Genomic DNA, 18,074 nt, shown 5'->3' with positions numbered 1-18,074 from the left:
CAGGTAATCACCCCACACCCCAATCCCCTGCCGCAGCCCCAAGGCCCCTCCCAGACCCATACTCAGATCTCCTATCCTGAGCCTGTTCCTGCACCCTAACTCCCACCCAGACCCACACCCCAACCCCCTGCCTTCAACTCCTTCCCACAGCATCTCACCCACCTTCCCATCCTAAACTCCTGGCTGGAGCCCACTCCCACACTCAGGCTATGTCTATACTATGATATAAAACTCTTCACTGTAAACATCATTAGCTTGATTTAGGGACCACTAATAGCAATAGCATAATATTGTCAGAACTGGGTGGGTTTAGTGTCAAGTTCAAATTTAGAAATTCGAATGAAGGCTGGTGTGGAAGCGCCATGACTTTAAATTGCATTCATTAGCCTCCAGAGGCTGACTGGTGCTGTTGAACCTGGCTCCCAGCTGCCCGCCACTGGAGAGAGCCAGGAAACTGACCAGCGCAGCACCTGGCTCCTTGCTGTACCTGTCTCCTGGCTCCCCCCAAGCCAGGCACACCAGCATTGGTCAGTTTCCCAGCTCCCGCAAACTGCAGGGACCCGGGACCCAGGCAGCAAGGTGAGTGCTGCCAGAGGTGGGGGTGCAGCAGGGTGTGAGGGGGGGCAAAGAATGCGGGACTGAGGGAACTCTGGGATAGATTCCCACAATGCACTGCTGCAACAGTTGATGTTATATTATCACTCTAGCATGGCAGCACTAACTCGACTTCGTGGGAAGTGAGGATAACCAAAATCAAATTTATAAAACCCAGCATTATAAAATCAAACTTATCTGGTAGTGTAGACGTAGCCTCAATAGCTCTTGGCCCCACCCTGGAGCCTTCTCCTGTACCACAAACAGCTCATCTCCAACACCACCTAAGTCTGCACCTCCAGCTGGAGCACAAACCCCGTCATCCCACATTCTCAATCAACACCTATCTCCCACACTCTGAACCCCTCCTTTTGGCTCACTGTGAAGCCTAGGAGGCAAAGCTGGATTAACTCTTGTGGGGAACCCAGGGATATTAGATTTTGTGGGGCCTCCCAGGCTTTGGGACATCCGAAAGCAGTTAATAAGTTTTCTCTTCATACTTTTAAGATCAGGAATTCAGCCTCAGGATCACAGGAATTCCATTTTTGGAAAAGAGACTATTTTGGAGCCATCAAACTCTGAGGATTTCTGAAGACAAGAATTAATCAAAATGTACATAAAAGGTGATAAAGAAAAGTTATTCAAGTGTATGAACTAAGTGATTATAGGATACAAAATGAGGTTTTCAGTTAGGCTATTCTTCTCAACTCAGTTCCAACCAGTCACATAATGTAACACAGCTGATTTACTGAATTTGACAGAAGTTTTAATCTCTTTATATAGAAGGTCATTGCTTCACATCTACAATACTATAGGCCAAAGAGTGAAGTCTAACTGAGATCACTAGAAGATTAACATAGAAAACACATAAAAGAGTGCTTTTCTTTATCAGTAGTGCAGCCTCTTCACTTGCAGTACAATTCAGTAATAAATATTTCAAACAGAAGTTGTATGTGCTGAATTATGTCTCTTGCCTGAATGCCTCCCTCCAGTCCAAAAAGTGGAAGAAGAAAAATTTGCAAGAAAAAAAAAGGAAGGAAATGGAGAGGAAATTACAAAATTAAAGATCTAGTGTCTTATCAATGTGCAGGGATTTACATAGATAATTTCTAGTAAAGCTAATGGAAGTTATGCACACAAATTGGTATTTTATTAATGGAAGGTTAAATCCCTTAGTCTCAAATATTTTGTAAGTAGAAGAAGATAAAAACGCTTTTTTGAGACAAAGTTCTGCAAAACTGGTTGCACCCTGACTTACTTTAAAAATAGATTATATACAAAATATTAGGAATTTGGTATTTTTCATTTCTTTTTAAAAATAAGGATGTGCAAATGAGTGTATGTTCTTTCTCACACCCCACTCTTCACCCCCTTGTTTTTTCTCTTCTTTAACTCTACATGTATTACTTTGAGGAGCAGCTAAAAGGTTTTAAGTAAAGACTACGATGAACAAGAAGGAATGAAATGAATGAATGTTACGTAAAAAGATCTCCCAAGCACCCAAAATAGGAGTTGTTTCCAAAAGCTAGAGTATAGTTTCGTTAATTGTTATTCTTGTAAAAATACGAGAGAGATGCAGCCAAGGAGCCATCCACCTCCTCTAGTGATACAGACCACTCACCCTTCCACATCAGACTCACCAAACAGACAGCCCAACCATGAGACTCACAACAAAAGATATGATCATGGTGAAGGATGAGATCACTGACAAGGGATGCCAAGAGGTGACAGAGAACACTAATGAGGCACCTGGTCAGGGAAAGCACCTCCACCTTCTCTGATGGACTATGGACTTCGCTACCAAGAGACATGAGGTCACACACCTAGGACGGATGCAGCCCAGGGCATCATCCACTTCTTTCTCCTACTGGCTTTGTATCTTTCCACAGGCACCAGAGGAGATCGTCCATGAGGGACACAGACGACCAAGACCACCAACGAGGACCAAGGTCAGGGAAGGTGCCCACAGCCTCCTCAGATGGACTATGTACTTGGCACCAAACCAAAGCAATATTATCAACGAGGTACAAGGTCTGGGGAAGCATCTGCTTCCTTATCCAATGCACTATGTTTCTTGTTACAGGAAAACCACCAGACCAAAGAGGACTTAGGACTCATCACATTGCAGGCCATGCTCCACCCATGAGCCTATGAACTTTGCCGGAGACTAAGACTCTTTTTTACTTTATGGTTGGTGCCCACAAGGACATTTACAGACAGAGTTTTAAAAGCCCATCTACATTCATCCATGACAAGGCGGATTATCCTTATTGCTTTTACTGTGCTATGCTTTGTTGTTTCCTGTTAGCTCACCCTTGTCGTCCTGGATTCACTTTACCTTTGCTGTAAACTTGCACATGCAATAACTTTCTTTGAAACATTTACTTAAATAAAACATTTTAATCTGTTTACTTCAGTGGTTTTTTGTTCTTTGTTTTTGTTTTGTTTTTAAGTTTTAGCTCTGCAGTAAATACAGCTGAAGACCTGGATTCTGTTCTATCCTGCATAATCATCAGAATGGTTAATTAAGCTCCAATTCCAGGGCAAAACTCTGTCCTTTGTTTCACCTGTACAAACATTCTTTACAGACAATGGGAGTTAAGGTGAAAGGATGGTTCAATTGTTAGGCTCACAGCCTAGGAGACCAGATTCAATGCCCTGGGGCAAGCCACTTAAGTCTGCATCCCCTGGAGGGTAGTGATTATTTCATTCTGTGGGACTTAGATATCACATCTGAAGTCATTACCTAAAAGTTGCCATAACAACTCAGACAAGTGGTCCACTTAGTCCAGTATTCTGTTTCTGAGTACGGTCAGTGACATTATAATCTTTGGAAAAAATTAATTACGGAATAATCTGTTCATAGGGAAACTTAATTCTAACTTGCAACAGTTTTCAGCCAGTTAACTTGGGCTTTGAAGGATGAAAGTTTACATTACTTGTACTTTTATTCTATTAATATAACTGGTTGTTTTCATTATCTAGACAGACATAATTCTGCTGCACTCTTGGCTATGATATTTGGCATTCGAGGGTTCCACATATTAATCATGTGTTGTATAAAAAATATTCCTTTACATGACTTTGTGCTGCCTTTTAATTTCAGGTTATATTACAGTTGCATTAAAACACATGACTCTTTAACAAATAAAGGAGAATTCGATCTTTCTCTGAAGACTTAATCTTATTTAGACACACAGAGCAAAGAGTCAGCATGGGACTGTTCACGCTCTTTAAGGAAACAAGTCATAGTTTGGTAGCTATAAAACACTCAGTAAAATGCAGACCAGTCTCAGTTCCTTGGAGCTGAAAGTATGTAACAGCATCTTAGCTCAAGACAATGTACCAATATATGTCAGCTTTCATGGCCTGTCCTTGTACTTCCTCTTTTTTCTGTCAATGTTGTTTTTATAGAGAAGAACATTTTTGTTCCTGACACAAGAAATGACAAAGTTTTTATTGGCATGCTTACACACTATGGCTATGTCTACACGTGCACACTACATCGAAATAGCTTATTTCGATGTAGCGACATTGAAATAGTCTATTTCGATGAATAACGTCTACACGTCCTCCAGGGCTGGCAACGTCGACGTTCAACTTCGATGTTGGGCAGCACCACATCGAAATAGGCGCTGCAAGGGAACGTCTACACGCCAAAGTAGCACACATCGAAATAAGGGTGCCAGGAACAGCTGCAGACAGGGTCACAGGGCGGACTCAACAGCAAGCTGCTCCCTTAAAGGGCCCCTCCCAGACACACTTGCACTAAACAACACAAGATCCACAGAGCCGACAACTGGTTGCAGATCCTGTGCATGCAGCATGGATCCCCAGCTGCCGCAGCAGCAGCCAGAAACCCTGGGCTAAGGGCTGCTGCACACGGTGAGCATAGAGCCCCGCAGGGGCTGGAGAGAGACCGTCTCTCAACCCCTCAGCTGATGGCCGCCATGGCGGACCCTGCTATTTTGATGTTGTGGGATGCGGATCGTCTACACGTGCCCTACTTCGACGTTCAACTTCGAAGTAGGGCGCTATTCCCATTCCCTCATGGGGTTAGCGACTTCGACGTCTCGCCGCCTAACGGCGATTTCAACTTCGAAATAGCGCCCAACACGTGTAGCTGTGACGGGCGCTATTTTGAAGTTGGAGCCGCTACTTTGAAGTAGTGTGCACGTGTAGACGCAGCCTATGTAGGCTGGCTGTCTCAAAGATTTGCACACATGTACACCTAAAATGTGTCTGCCTGTATCACTTCTTTTAATGCTTGCTACTTCTTGAACCAGTAAAATCTTGTGTATGTCCTTCTGTAACTGTGTGAACAATTCTTTTGATCCTGTGTTACTTTTTCGAAGCGTATCCCCTCCCCGTTTTGCTCTAGGTAAATATGCTTACTTTGGAAAAAGACTTCAAGGCTTCAATGACCTGTAGTGCCGGCAGCTTGATGTAAATGAGTGGACTCGAAAATGCAAATGTCTGGTGTTTGCATATTCACATGGATCGTCTGCACATTCATGTGAGGTCTCCCTACCGGCAGAGGCTGCTGCCAGCAGAAAACAAGCAGCGTAGATATGGTTGTGACAGCAAAACCCCCCTGTCAGCAGCCTCTTATGCCTGGAAAAAAATCAAGGATAAGGGGCTGTTGACAGAGGGGGTTTTTGCCATTAGAACCACTTCTACACTTCTTGTTTTCTGCCAGCAGCAGCCTCTGCTGGCAGAGCAATTTCATGCAACTTAGTCATGTGAATATGCAAATGAGTGGGTCTTTGCATTTTTGAGACCGCTCATTTACGTCAAGCTGCCAGCCGTATGGCTCAGTGTAGATGCAGCCCAAACGTAAAATCTCTCTGTCCTTGACAAACTCTCTGCACAAATATTCTGATTCACCGTGTCTACAATTTTAAAAGGAAAAAGTACATTAAAAGCTGTCATCAGACTCCATAAAACTGTACTGTCAATTTTCAGAAGAAAACTACACTTCACTTTCTATAAACTTGGCAAACAATGTGAGGAAAATATGTGACTATATCTGTAAAGCTTCCGTTTTCCCTTTTACCCAAGTTTTCTGAATCTGCACAGAGGGTTCAGCTCAATCATAGGAAGAAGGGAACAGACATATTCTTAGTTCCTACTCTGAATTTTGCAAAATGCTTAAAAAAAACTTTATCAGCTCACTAATTTTCTCACCCAAACTTTTAGTTTCTCTCTGGCTCAGATTAAACTCTTAACTTCCATTTAAATAATGAGTTAGGGCCCTAAAAATCTTTGAGGAACTAAGTATGTAATAATCTCAATGCAGTTTCACTCTGACTCCTTTACGCACTTTCCAGATCTACCATTCCCCCACAGCCAAGATAACATTAACATTCTGTATGTAGCACCTGAAGCTCTAGAACAGTCTGACTTACACTGCCAAGAGGCAGGAAAGGAGAAGTGCACGACATCAAGTTCCCTCATCTGCTACTGAGACTTATTTCTTGCTACTCTTATGAGCGGGTTAGGTGTGCAATGGTGATAGGTCCAACAGTGAAGTAACATTCACTGTGTTTGCAGCTGTGTGCTATTAATGACATAACAATCACCAGAAGCAGAACAATTTACTGGAAATAATCTCTCTGGGTGCGTGTACACTAGCCAGCTACTTCAAAGCAGCTGGCACAATGTCGAAATAGCACGCGTCGCATCTACATGTGCCGTGCGCTATTTCGACGTTGAAATCGACATTAGGTGGAGAGATGTCGAAATTGCTATTCCTATCCCAAGACGGGAATAGTACCCTACTTTGACATTCAACATTGACGTAGGGCGTGTGTAGACAACCCGCGTCCTGCTATCTCAAAATAGCGGGGTCCTCCATGGCGGCCATCAGCTGAGGCATTGAGAGATGCTCTGTCCAGCCCAGGGCTCTATGGTCGCTGCATGCAGCAGCCCTTAGCCCAGGGCTTCTGGCTGCTGCTGCTGCGGCTGGGGGTACATGCTCTGTGCGTGGGGTCTGCAACCAGTTGTCGGCTGTGGACCTCGTGCTGTGCAGGCCGAGTGTGTCTGGGAGGGGGCCTTTAAGGGAGCAGCTTGCTCTTGCCCCAGAAGGGCTAGTCCAGCCTGTGACCCCGTCTGCAGGCTTTGCTGGCCCCTTATTTCAATGGAGAGTGCTTGTGTGCGTGGACGCTCCGCATTTCCTTCTGGGGCAGCTCCTTTCGACATTCCCTGTCGCTACTTCGACGTTGAATGTCGACGGCACCAGCCCTGGAGGACGTGTAGATGACATGTGTCGAAATAGCCTATTTTGATATTCTTACTTCAAAATAGGCTACTTCGACGAAGTGTGCTAGTGTAGACGTAGCATATGTCTATTTGGCTATGTCTACACTTACAAAAAACTTCGAAATGCCCATGGTAATAGCCAAATCGAAGAATACTAATGAAGCACTGAAATGAATATTCAGCACCTCATTAGCATGCTGCTGGCCATGGCACTTCTAAGCTGTGTCTACACGTGCACGCTACTTCGAAGTAGCGGCACTAACTTCGAAATAGCGCCCGTCGCGGCTACACGCGTTGGGCGCTATTTCGAAGTTAACTTCGACGTTAGGCGGCGAGACGTCGAAGTCGCTAACCTCATGAGGGGATCGGAATAGCGCCCTACTTCGACGTTCAACGTCGAAGTAGGGACCGTGTAGATGATCCGCGTCCCGCAACGTCGAAATTGTGGGGTCCTCCATGGCAGCCATCAGCTGGGGGGTTAAGAGACGCTGTCTCTCCAGCCCGTGCGGGGCTCTATGGTCACCGTATGCAGCAGCCCTTAGCCCAGGGCTTCTGGCTGCTGCTGCTGCAGCGGGGGATTCATGCTGCATGCACAGGGTCTGCAACTCGTTGTCGGCTCTGTGTATCTTGTGCTGTTTAGTGCAAGTCTGTCTGGGAGGGGCCCTTTAAGGGAGCGGCTGGCTGTTGAGTCCACCCTGTGACCCTGTCTGCAGCTGTGCCTGGCACCCTTATTTCGATGTGTGCTACTGTGGCGTGTAGACGTTCCCTCGCTGCACCTATTTCGATGTGGTGCTGCGCAACGTCGATGTTCAACATTGACGTTGCCAGCCCTGGAGGACGTGTAGATGTTATTCATCGAAATAGCCTATTTTGATGTCGCCACATCGAAATAGGCTACTTCGATGTAGGCTTCACGTGTAGACATAGCCCTAAAGTGCTGCATCTAGCGGCATGTTAATGAGGTGCTGAATATTCATTTCAGCGCCTCATCAGTATTCTTCGATTTGGCCATTACCATGGCCACTTCGAAGTTTTTCAAAAGTGCAGACATGGCCTTTGTGATACAAACAATTTCTGAAACAGGTAATTGACAGCGCGGGCAGAATCGCGGGGGAGAAACGACCCCCCGCTGACCCCGCACCAGCAATCCGTCGGATCCCTCACGGGGCTTCGAGCGAGGGCACAGAGGAGTCGGCAGCAGGCCCCACCAACTGGCGGTGTGCCGCTCCGCCCCTCTGCAGACCAACCCCACCCACCTCCGGAAGTGGGGCCTGGAGCACAGTGTAGATGTGAAGGGAGAGACCGGGGGAAACTGATCACTGGTAGGGCAGGAGCTGGCCTATTGGCTAAAGGGAAGGGTGAAGCACGGAGAGGAGGGTAGAATTAAACAAGGATTATATTTATTAGCACAAACAGTAATAGTCAAACTAACAATACAACAATTAAACTATAACACTATATACTAACTTATCTATAATTTAAAAACTTACAACAAATGTCATTAAGGATTCCATTGATGAAGTCTATGAGAGACTTTCCTTGCTAGACACAAGGACAAAAGGTTTAGTGAGCTCTTTTTGTTTTCTCCAGGTTACAAGGGGTAAGTTTTAGTTTGCCCCCCTCATATACCCTGGGCAACTGATTAGGTTACCCTATCGGATCCCTTGCGGACCAGCCTGACAAGGTTCCTTTCCCACTGATTCTTTCAGCGGGGACTGGAGAGGATGGGGAAAGAGAGAAACAGGGAAGAAAGGGTTATAAAGAGAGAGAGAGAGAGAGTATAACAATAAAATCCTAACTAACAAACTTTCAACTATGGGGTTGTTAAGCAGGTGTGCAGCCCCGAATAATAATTAGAAATTAGCTTTAAGCTATGTTGTGGTAAATATACCACGTGGCCCGGTTTAAGTTATAAAGTTAATATCCTGGGGCGTGGGGATTTTACGTGTCCTGTAGTTTGGTCCGTTGAAGTGGCTGCGTCCGGTGATGGAAGGCTGAGGCGGTGACAGCGAGGTCGATGGTGCTGCGCGAGTTGCAGGCTTTAGGCCTCAGTGGGAATGGGCGCAGTACCCCACCCTATTGATGGGGCCAGTTTGCCCCACTCCCCGTCCGCTCTCGGCCTGTTGTCGGCGGCTGGATCGAAGATGCCGCAGTGATTTTTTCGGCAGTCTCTGGGTGCTAAAGGGTGCGGGCGCAGTACTTCACCCTAAGGGTGAAGCCAGTTCGTCCCTCACCTGAATCACCTCAGAATACACTGCCTAAGCTCTTTTAGTGAGAGTGATTTCAAGTAAAGTGATTTCAAGTAGCCTGTCTCAGCAGAGCGGACTCTGCTGGGTGGCTGCAGCGCTGCAGGCTCAGGAGACAGGAGCTCTCCTCAGCTCAGGAGCTCTTCGCAAAGTCTTCTACTGGGCGAGCAGGTGCCGACTGGACTGGGCTGACTGACTGACTCACTGGCTGGCTGACCCCCCAGTGCTGCGGGGCGCCGCCTTATATGTCCTATACTTATGAATTATTCATGAGTTCATTATCATATGAATGTTCTGAGGGGCCTGTTCTCAACCAGGTCCCTCTCCAGGAGCTACCTCACCTTGGACCAATGAGGTGCCTGGATTTTGAAATTCATGATTTGAAATGTCTGTGAGTTCAGGTTACCGGTAAAACCAACTGACACAGAGTGACCGTTACTAAGCGCGCAAAATGGCAGCCTATGTACTTTTTAGGGTCTACCTGCCCCTGTGGTGATATTAATGGCTCAAAGGCTTGTTTCCCCTGGCCCACGGGGACGATAATGCCTGAGGGATGAAAAATCCCTGACAGTAATGTGTGAATCTGGTTAACAAGGTAGCATCTGATAATTAAACTTGCATTTTGCTTATACATTGATCTCAATTACACAAAAAGTCCAAAACAACAATTTGACTTCCAAATTAAATTCTGGGAAAAATCTGTAATTTTTTTGTATTTGTAAAAGGAGACACTAGACTCATAGAACTGGAAAGGACCTCAAGAGTTCATCAAGTCTGGTTTCCTGCTGTAATGACAGGACCAGGCACCATCTAGACCAGTGGTGAGCAATAAGTGGCCATGGGGTTGTATGTAGCTTACCAAGATTAGCCCTAGGTAGGCTGCCAGTAGTTTATTTACCAGTGTGTGAACAAGTTCAGCTGCTGGCAGCTCCTTCTTTCACAGATCGCCATTCCCAACCAATGGAAGCTGTGAGAAATGGTGCCTAGTCTGTACACTTCCCACAGCTCCCATTGGCCAGGAACAGTGATCCTTGGCCAGCAGGAGCTGCAAGCGGCAGTACCTGTGGACACACAAGTAAATAAAGTGCCGGTGGCTGCCAATAGGGTTGCCAGACGTCCCACTGCAGAACTTGTCACAGAAATTCCCTGCCCCAGACAGGTTTCTTGAGGCTGGGGCTGTCAGTGGGGTTCTGTGCCCCAGATGACTCCCAGCCACAGGAACCTCAGCAGGGGGAGAGGGGAACCCTGGCAGCTCTGTAGCTGAGGCACAGAGCCCTGACATCAGCCTGAGCCACAGACACCCCAGCTGTGGGAGTGGGGGAAACCCGGCAGCCCTGCAGTTAGGAGCCAGCTGGGATGCAGGGTGCCCCAGCCCGGCAATAGCCTCCCAGTGGAGCAGCTTCCCAGCTGTGGTGCTTCTGGTTTTTTTCCCTTCTCCGCCACCCAGTGATCCCAATTGTGGCAGCCTCCCGGCCACAGGGCTGCTGGTTTTCCTCTCCCTGTCCCCCTTCAGCTGAGGATCCCTGCAAACACTGCCCAAAAATGTGGCAACCCTACCTGCCAAGGCCTATTCTGGCAAAACATCTCCAGTGTATTGCCCATCCCTGACCTAGACCATCCCTGACAGGTTTTTGTTTAACCTGCTCTTAATCTCCACAATCTACCTCGGCATTTTATTCCAGTGCTCAACATCCCTGACAGGAAGCTTTCCTAATGTCCAGCCTAAACCTCCCTTGTTGCAATTTAAACCCATTGCTTCTTATCCTATCCTCAAGGTTAAGGAGTATAAAAGCCAGTGTGGTGGCTCCAAGGCCATGGGTTTCCTGAATAGCCTCCTGTGTCTTTGGGATGTTTGATCCTATAACCATTTTATTTCTCCCCACATGGCTATTATTCTAGGTTTTTCCTATAATCTTAACCCATTTGTTCTCAACCTGGCTCCAAGTATTCCCACTTGTAGCCCCTTTGTACGTTAAATCATCTTATCTAATCTCTCAATCTTATTAAGCAATTCACATTGCTAGTGTAGATACAGCTTTAAAGTTATACAATAAACTCTTTCATACCTGACAGCCCCAGGATCAGGAGGTGCCAGACATTCAAATATTCTGTATAGTAAAAAGGTATACCTAACAATGCATAACACTAAAGAAAAACAAGAGTAGATATTATGAAACAAACAAAAATGTATGCAGAGTACATTATTTGTCAACTACAGCAGTATTGTCGCTGTAAACTTGTATTTGCTGTATTTATTTGTATTTACTTTCATTATACTGTACTTACGGAATCATAACTAAAATTTATTTATGGTTAAAATGCTGGTTATTTTAGCATTCCAGATAATACAATGCCAGATACGAAAGAGTTTACTGTAATAATGAAGTACGGCAATAGCAAAAAAAAGACACTTAGGAAAGGAAGGTGAAGTTCTGACATGAAAACTTTCATCTTTGTTCATTTTAAGGTTATTACTGATATGTACCTAGTCTTGAAGGGCCAGATCTGACTTAAAATAGCTAAGGTGCTCAATATGTATTTTTAAGTAACATTTAGCAGGACAAATAACTTTGCAAAGCTGTTCAAGCATTCATGAGTTCCAAAGAAGTCAAACAGGAACTCAGGTATAAACCAGTAACCTCAAAGTCACTTGCAGTTCAAGGCTCGCGAAAGAAGAATAGAGAGATAAAAAAAATTACAAATATCTGTCAAAATATCACATTCTTCTTCACTCACATACAGGTACATATTTTTCTTATAATAAAATGCTCCCCGGAAGGACTAAATCAGACTATTAAGAACAAGAATATGACAAATCAATCTCCATTTTGGATTTTTTTTTCTCCGAAAACTACTATACCTTAAGCAAGATTTTTTGTTTGGGGGTTAATTTTGAACAGACAAGAATACTCCTACCAAAATACTCATGTGTGGTCTTATAACTGAACCTACCTTTCCTTTCAGATCAGCACAGACTTCCTGTTGCTTTCTTCTATTATTAGCCAACATCATTTCTGTCTCATGAGCAGCACAGGCTTCTGCAACAGTCATTACCGCTTTCAGTAAAAAGGCTTTTCTTGCCTGAGCCCAGTTTAGAATCAAAGCTCTGTGTTGATTCCTAGCAAAACGATACCGGTCCCAAGCTTTTTCATGAACAACCTAAAAAGTAACATTTCAAAAAAATGTAAAACAATAGATAAAACAACAAATAATTCTAGACAATATTAATGACTTGTGAGGTTTGAAGTAAATTAATGATATTCCCATGGACTTGAAAATGGAGGTTCTGATTTTGGAAGGTGATGAAGGTAATCAGTACCCTCAATTTTCCTAACTTCAACAGAATTTGAGTATGCACATGACTTCACAGGAGGTACTCAACAGCTTGCAAGATTAGGCCCTTAGTTAAAAAAAAATTTTGTTCTCCTTTGTGGTATAATAGCTCCCCTGAAGTCAACAGAGTTGCAATAATGTAGTAGAAAAGAGATTTTAATTTGCCTCACTATTTCTTCTAATGTGAAATCTACTATTACCCTATTTTGACCTCTGCTGTTAGCCAAAATTCAGGGTCCTGCAGACTGTTTTGATGAGAAGGAGAAATTGACGATGAGACAAGTAACAGATGTAATCCCTTTTATTTACAAAAGTGTACAAAATCCTGATTCTCTGAACGCAAAAGGAATCGAACAAATAGGGTACAGTTTTGGGGTTTTTTTATGATGAAAAAGGCTTTGAACTGTGAGCATCCAGCCATAGGGATTTTCCTTAGGCTTTTCTCCAGGCTATGCTCTCAGCATTTATTTAGTCTATATCCTTGGCTTTCCCCTCCATTTCTAGCTATGCTTCCCTGGTCTTAATGCTCATCTTCCACTGACACCACATCTTCACAAACAATGCCAGCAAAACCCCTCTGCAGATACGAGCCCTTGGAAGCTGCTGTTTCAGCTATCTGGTTCCATAAAGGAGCTTAACTCTTTTACATTTAATCCAAAAGAAGGGAAGCTGTTCGTTTCCACATGTTTTAACTCAATCCATAAAATAGTAAGAATACATTCTGGTTCTCCCACTGCCAACAATCTATGTAAAAAAAGAGAAGATGAGTCTTAAATCTCCTCAAAGAGTATACAAACAGTCCCATTACATCTTTTCACCCACTGTAGCCTTGAATAGATGAGGCAAATTGAGAGACTTTAATGTGAACAGGATCAGGGCCTTATTTCACAAAAACCCATTAAAATCAACAGGACTACTATCGTATTAAGGCGTAATGGTGTGACGATGACTAATGGAATCAGATCCTCAGATTGTAAAATCTTCTGGGAGAGGGGCCATATCTTACTCTGCGTATATTCCATTCCTACAATAATAGGACCCCATATCTCTCAAGATCTCTAAGAACAATCATGTAAATAATACTAATGCTTCACATTTATCCACACAATGACATAATATTTGATAAGCATTCCCATTTGAAAGTAGATACAAGTACCAAACCAGGCACCAACTCTTAGGAAGAAAAAGGAAAACATTCAACAAATTAAAAAATAAGGATCTGAAAGCTCCAATATGTTAAAACCAACCATATTTTAGTTCATTATTCACACCCTTCTATCTAATTTTACTGTTACTTAGCTGTGTTTCATAAAGCTTAATTTATGCCAATTTCACACCTGCCAAACATTCAAAAAAGAAAAAATATACAACCTTCTAAAATAGGCTGCCAATCATTAATGCAGGTATTAAATAAACCCCGTTTAGTTATGCTAATATTATGTAACTATTTTAAGAATTAGTTTTAATACTGTTGTAACATTTCTATATTTAGAATGGTGAAATATAGTTGGTTAAGACCATAATGAATCCAAACTGGATTATAATCCAGTAGTTTTGGATTTGTTAAAAATTGAGACTTTCAAGAATGGGAGGCCTAAAACCAGACAAACATTTTATTTTGATTTATTTGACACAAGGCCCATGCTCTCTCCTTGTATCTTCAAGCTCAGTTCCTAGGAGCAGGAGAAGCTTTGAAAATTCACAACAGATTCTTAGATGGATTGAGCATCCTTCTGTTTCGCTGCCCAAGAACATGCAGGGGTAAAAAAAGAGGCTCACTTTTTGCACATTTTGCACTGTGCCCTGAAAAGATTTACAGGATTCCGTGAACTGGTATTGTGACAAAGTCAGTCCTATTCCTGGGTCTCTGGCCTCTGTTCAGTCCATTAGGATCACTTAAGGGTCCTGTTGCCCTTTGGCAAGGGTTGGTCTGGGGGGAACCCAGCCCCCACCCACTCATGCTGGGTTCCAGCCCAGGGACCCTGTGCAGCTGCCAGTGGGAGGAGCTAACTCCCTTAGCCCCTGGCACAGCAGCTCTTCTCCCTGGGCCACTTCCCCAGACAATGCCCCCCGGTACCTTCTCCAGGCCATAGCAGTCACGAGTCCTCACTCTTGATCTGTGGAAGCTCCAGCTCTCACTCTGTGATTTCTGGTGTTCCTGCTGCTCTCCTCTGCTCTTCTCAAACCTGTTCGTTCTCGTTCTCGTTCTCGTTCTCGTTCTCGTTCTCTCTCTCTCTCTCTCTCTCTCTCTCTGCTCCTGTCTCCTTGCATCTTTCTGCTCACCTCTCTCTCTCTCTCTCTTTGTCCTTCCCTCTGTGAAGGGTTTTAAAGGCCTCTTATGGCCCAGTCATTGGGGCCAGCTGCCTTTAATTAGGCTGAGCCATCTCCCACCCAGCTGCCTGTCATTGCGCTGCAGGCCCTTCTGCTTGTTTGGGCTCCTTCTGAGGGGCCCTTCACCCTGTCCCTGCCACACTATACAATACAAAACTTCCCAGCAATCCATTTGTAAGGAATTATGTTTACTTATTGAAGGCACTTTCAGCAGCATCTGTTTTCAGTAAAACATACCCTTTTCAAGGTTCAGGGTAACCTTCTCTCTTTTCCCCCTCAACTGCATGCCTTGGAATAGTTAGAATGATTGGTCCCTGACACTGTAACAATACATATGGGCTATGTCTGCACTACAGAGATCTTCTGAAAGAACTTCTTTCAAAGAGGGCATCCGCACACAAGAGTGGATCAAAAAAGCGATCTGCTCTTTCGAAAGAGAGTGTCCACACTGCCCCTGCTCTTTCGAAAGAACAAGCCAGGGATCGAAAAATCACACACCGTGAAGATTGCTCTTTCGGGGATAAAAAGGGCCTGCAGAGTGTCTACATGTTTGGAAAGAAGCTTTCGAAAGGTGGAGCTCTTCCTGAAACAGAAAAGGAAGAGCGAATTCGAAAGGAGTGCCGCATTCTTTTGATTTATTTTCAAAATAATGCTTTCTGCATGTAGATACTCCGCTGAATCTTTCAAAAGAGCCCTCTTCTTTTGAAAAATCTTTTGAAATAACTTGCTAGTGTAGACACAGCCATTGTGTCTACTCATAAGAAGAGAACAGGGAGGCAAGAGCCATGATAGTTTGGTGTGCACGTAAACACCTTTAAGCACAAACTATCCTAACATGCTAGATTTGTCGTTGCATTGTCCAGAAGAGCAGATGGATTTAGAAAAATGCCACATCTCTTGTTTTGCAGAGGTGATACATTTTTTCAGAATTCATTTACAGGTAACTGAGCAAATAAAGCATGAACTCAGATGCTCAGTCTTGACTGTATTTATAACCATAAGTTGAATTAATTACAAAATATGAGTAAATTTTCTCTTAAGTCTTGGTAATAAAAGTGCGTTCGTTTACTATTCTGTTAAATCAATTTTTAAAAAGAAACCGTCTAGCATATGCAGTAGCACTGACCAGATCATGCCTAGATTTGTGAGGCAGATGTCTTTGTAGCATATCCAAGTACAGAGTTCTTCTGCTCTGAAGGTCACTTGGATACTGATTTACAACAGTCTGATAAACCCAGTGATCTTCTTCACTCCATCCAAAGTCCCTGTAAGCAATCAAATGAAGCATAAATTTTAAATTTTAAATTGATTACATATGAAAATAGTAACATTTGCAGTTGATTTCTTTTTCTAAGACCTGACTGCAGTAGGCTAATGAGCATACCTCTGCACCTGAGTGCAGTCCTATTAACATCAAAGGAATAATGCACTGATAATGAGGTCTTCCCTCCTGGAACTCACTGCAGGGTGAGGAAACAGGTACATAAATTATCTTAATTACAGACAGGTTGAGTCTACACCAGCAAGTTCTTTCGAAAGATCCTACAGTGTCTACACACAAAAAGCACTCTTTCGAAAGTAAATCAAAAGAATGAGGCACTCCTTTCAAAAGCTCTCTTCCACTCCCATTTCAAGAAGAGTGCCCCCTTTCAAAACCTTCTTTCAGAAGAAAACATGTATAAACACTCCACGGGGCCCTTTTTTCATAAGAGAAGTCCTCATGGCACCTGATTTTTTGATCCCTGGCCTGTTCTTTAGAAAGAGGAGGGGCTGTGTGGACACACGCTTTCGAAAGAGCAGATGACCCTTCTGATGTGCTTTTTTGCATGTGGATGTAGACTTTCGAAAGAAGTTCTTTCAGAAAAGATCTTCCAGAAGAGCTTCTTTCAAAAGATCTTTGTAATGTAGACATAGCCTAAGTGACATTCCTAAATATGGCTCTCTCTCACGTCTTTGTAAAAGTGAACTTTTTTTTTTTCTAACTTCACTCTATGGTGAAAGAGTACAAAACTATATTGCTTCTTCTTGTAGTCATTACAATAATATAAATATAAAATAAAACATAATATAATATACAACAGATGGAAAATATGGGGAAACGATATGGGAAAACGAAGGAAAGAACTTGTATCCCTCTTGGTTCTCTTACAACATTCATTAACTTTGTATCTGTGCACCAATGAGCTGAATTTATAGTATCTAAGTATGGTTTAAGGCCATACTTCAACTGATTTTATAAACTTTCATGGCCAAAATGGCATGACCAAGGTACAAAAAGAGTCAGTGAGACATAGTAATTTACAATCTTTTAAACCAGGATGACATACTAATCAAATTCTGCCTTCACGGTCAGATTATGCTCAGCTGAGGTGCACAGAAGGTACAAAAATGTTGCTCATACAGAGGTTAGGTATGACTAGATTTATAAGAAAAAGGAAATAGTGTGTACTAAGATAAACAAAACAAAAGAAACAAAGCCTGTGAATTGTTCTTGGGGGAAAAAAACAAAACAAAAACACTTTTGGGGGTTTTTTTGTTCTGGACTTTGTCTTGGTCCTCCTTTAACGAGTTCAACCGCTGCCCAATCTCAAGCTTGTAAGGCAACAAAAAACACAGATAAACAAAGAAGAAAAACACACAGCAGATGGTTATATGCTCAAACCCTGCGGCGAGCAGTCAGCACTCCTATCTTCTTCCATATCAATCCCTTTCTGGTGGAAGGGGCTGGGGTTCCCATACATTTGGAGTCTTTCCTCAAAAGTCTTCACCAGTAACCTGAACTACACTTCTGGCTGCCCTGGAGATCCCAATTTCCAGCCTGTTGTGTTCTGTTGGCCTCATGGAAGAGCAAGAGTGTATCCAGAAACATAAAGGACCCAGCTGACACTACAGAAGCAGGCAGCGTTTCAGCCTTCATTGCTTTAGGATTGCCACATCTGAGGTGCAAAAAAACCATAAGATGTCTAGAATGATCCTGAGTCCATATCTGTGGAGAGCTGACAGTGTGTACCAAGCACCCTTCATATTTCCCAGAACAGCTCTCAGAAAAGGTCTGATACTGAGAAAATGTATCCAACAGTCAACCCTATCTTGCTCCCAGAGCTCTGGTTTTAGTCCCTCTGGTTTTGGTCCTATTAATATCCCCAATCCCTAAAGTGCTTCCCCAAAGCCTTTTTCTCAGTGAGAAAATTTTTCTGTTCCAAAGATATTTTTCTGGAATAGGGTAGTGCTGATCCTAAGGGGTCCCTCCAGCATCCCAAAGGCCTATTACAGAGAGAAAGAAAATATGACTGTGAGAGAAAGAAGACT

At 43.5% G+C, this 18,074-nt stretch overlaps 1 protein-coding gene across 1 annotated transcript in view; it reads right to left on the bottom strand.

The window, feature by feature from the left end:
* CCDC148 (coiled-coil domain containing 148) overlaps positions 1 to 18,074 on the bottom strand; it is a 113,989-nt gene that overhangs the window by 49,030 nt on the left and 46,885 nt on the right. The window contains exons 9-10 of the mRNA XM_075000982.1: positions 15,892 to 16,030; positions 12,054 to 12,260 (exon numbers count right to left, since the gene is read on the bottom strand). Coding sequence (XP_074857083.1) covers positions 12,054 to 12,260; positions 15,892 to 16,030 — 346 coding nt within the window. The remainder of the gene's footprint in view (positions 1 to 12,053; positions 12,261 to 15,891; positions 16,031 to 18,074) is intronic.

Source organism: Carettochelys insculpta, chromosome 8, assembly GCF_033958435.1.
Source record: "Carettochelys insculpta isolate YL-2023 chromosome 8, ASM3395843v1, whole genome shotgun sequence".
In the NCBI taxonomy this organism is placed as follows: domain Eukaryota; kingdom Metazoa; phylum Chordata; order Testudines; family Carettochelyidae; genus Carettochelys; species Carettochelys insculpta.
This window is presented reverse-complemented; position numbering and strand designations above follow the sequence as displayed.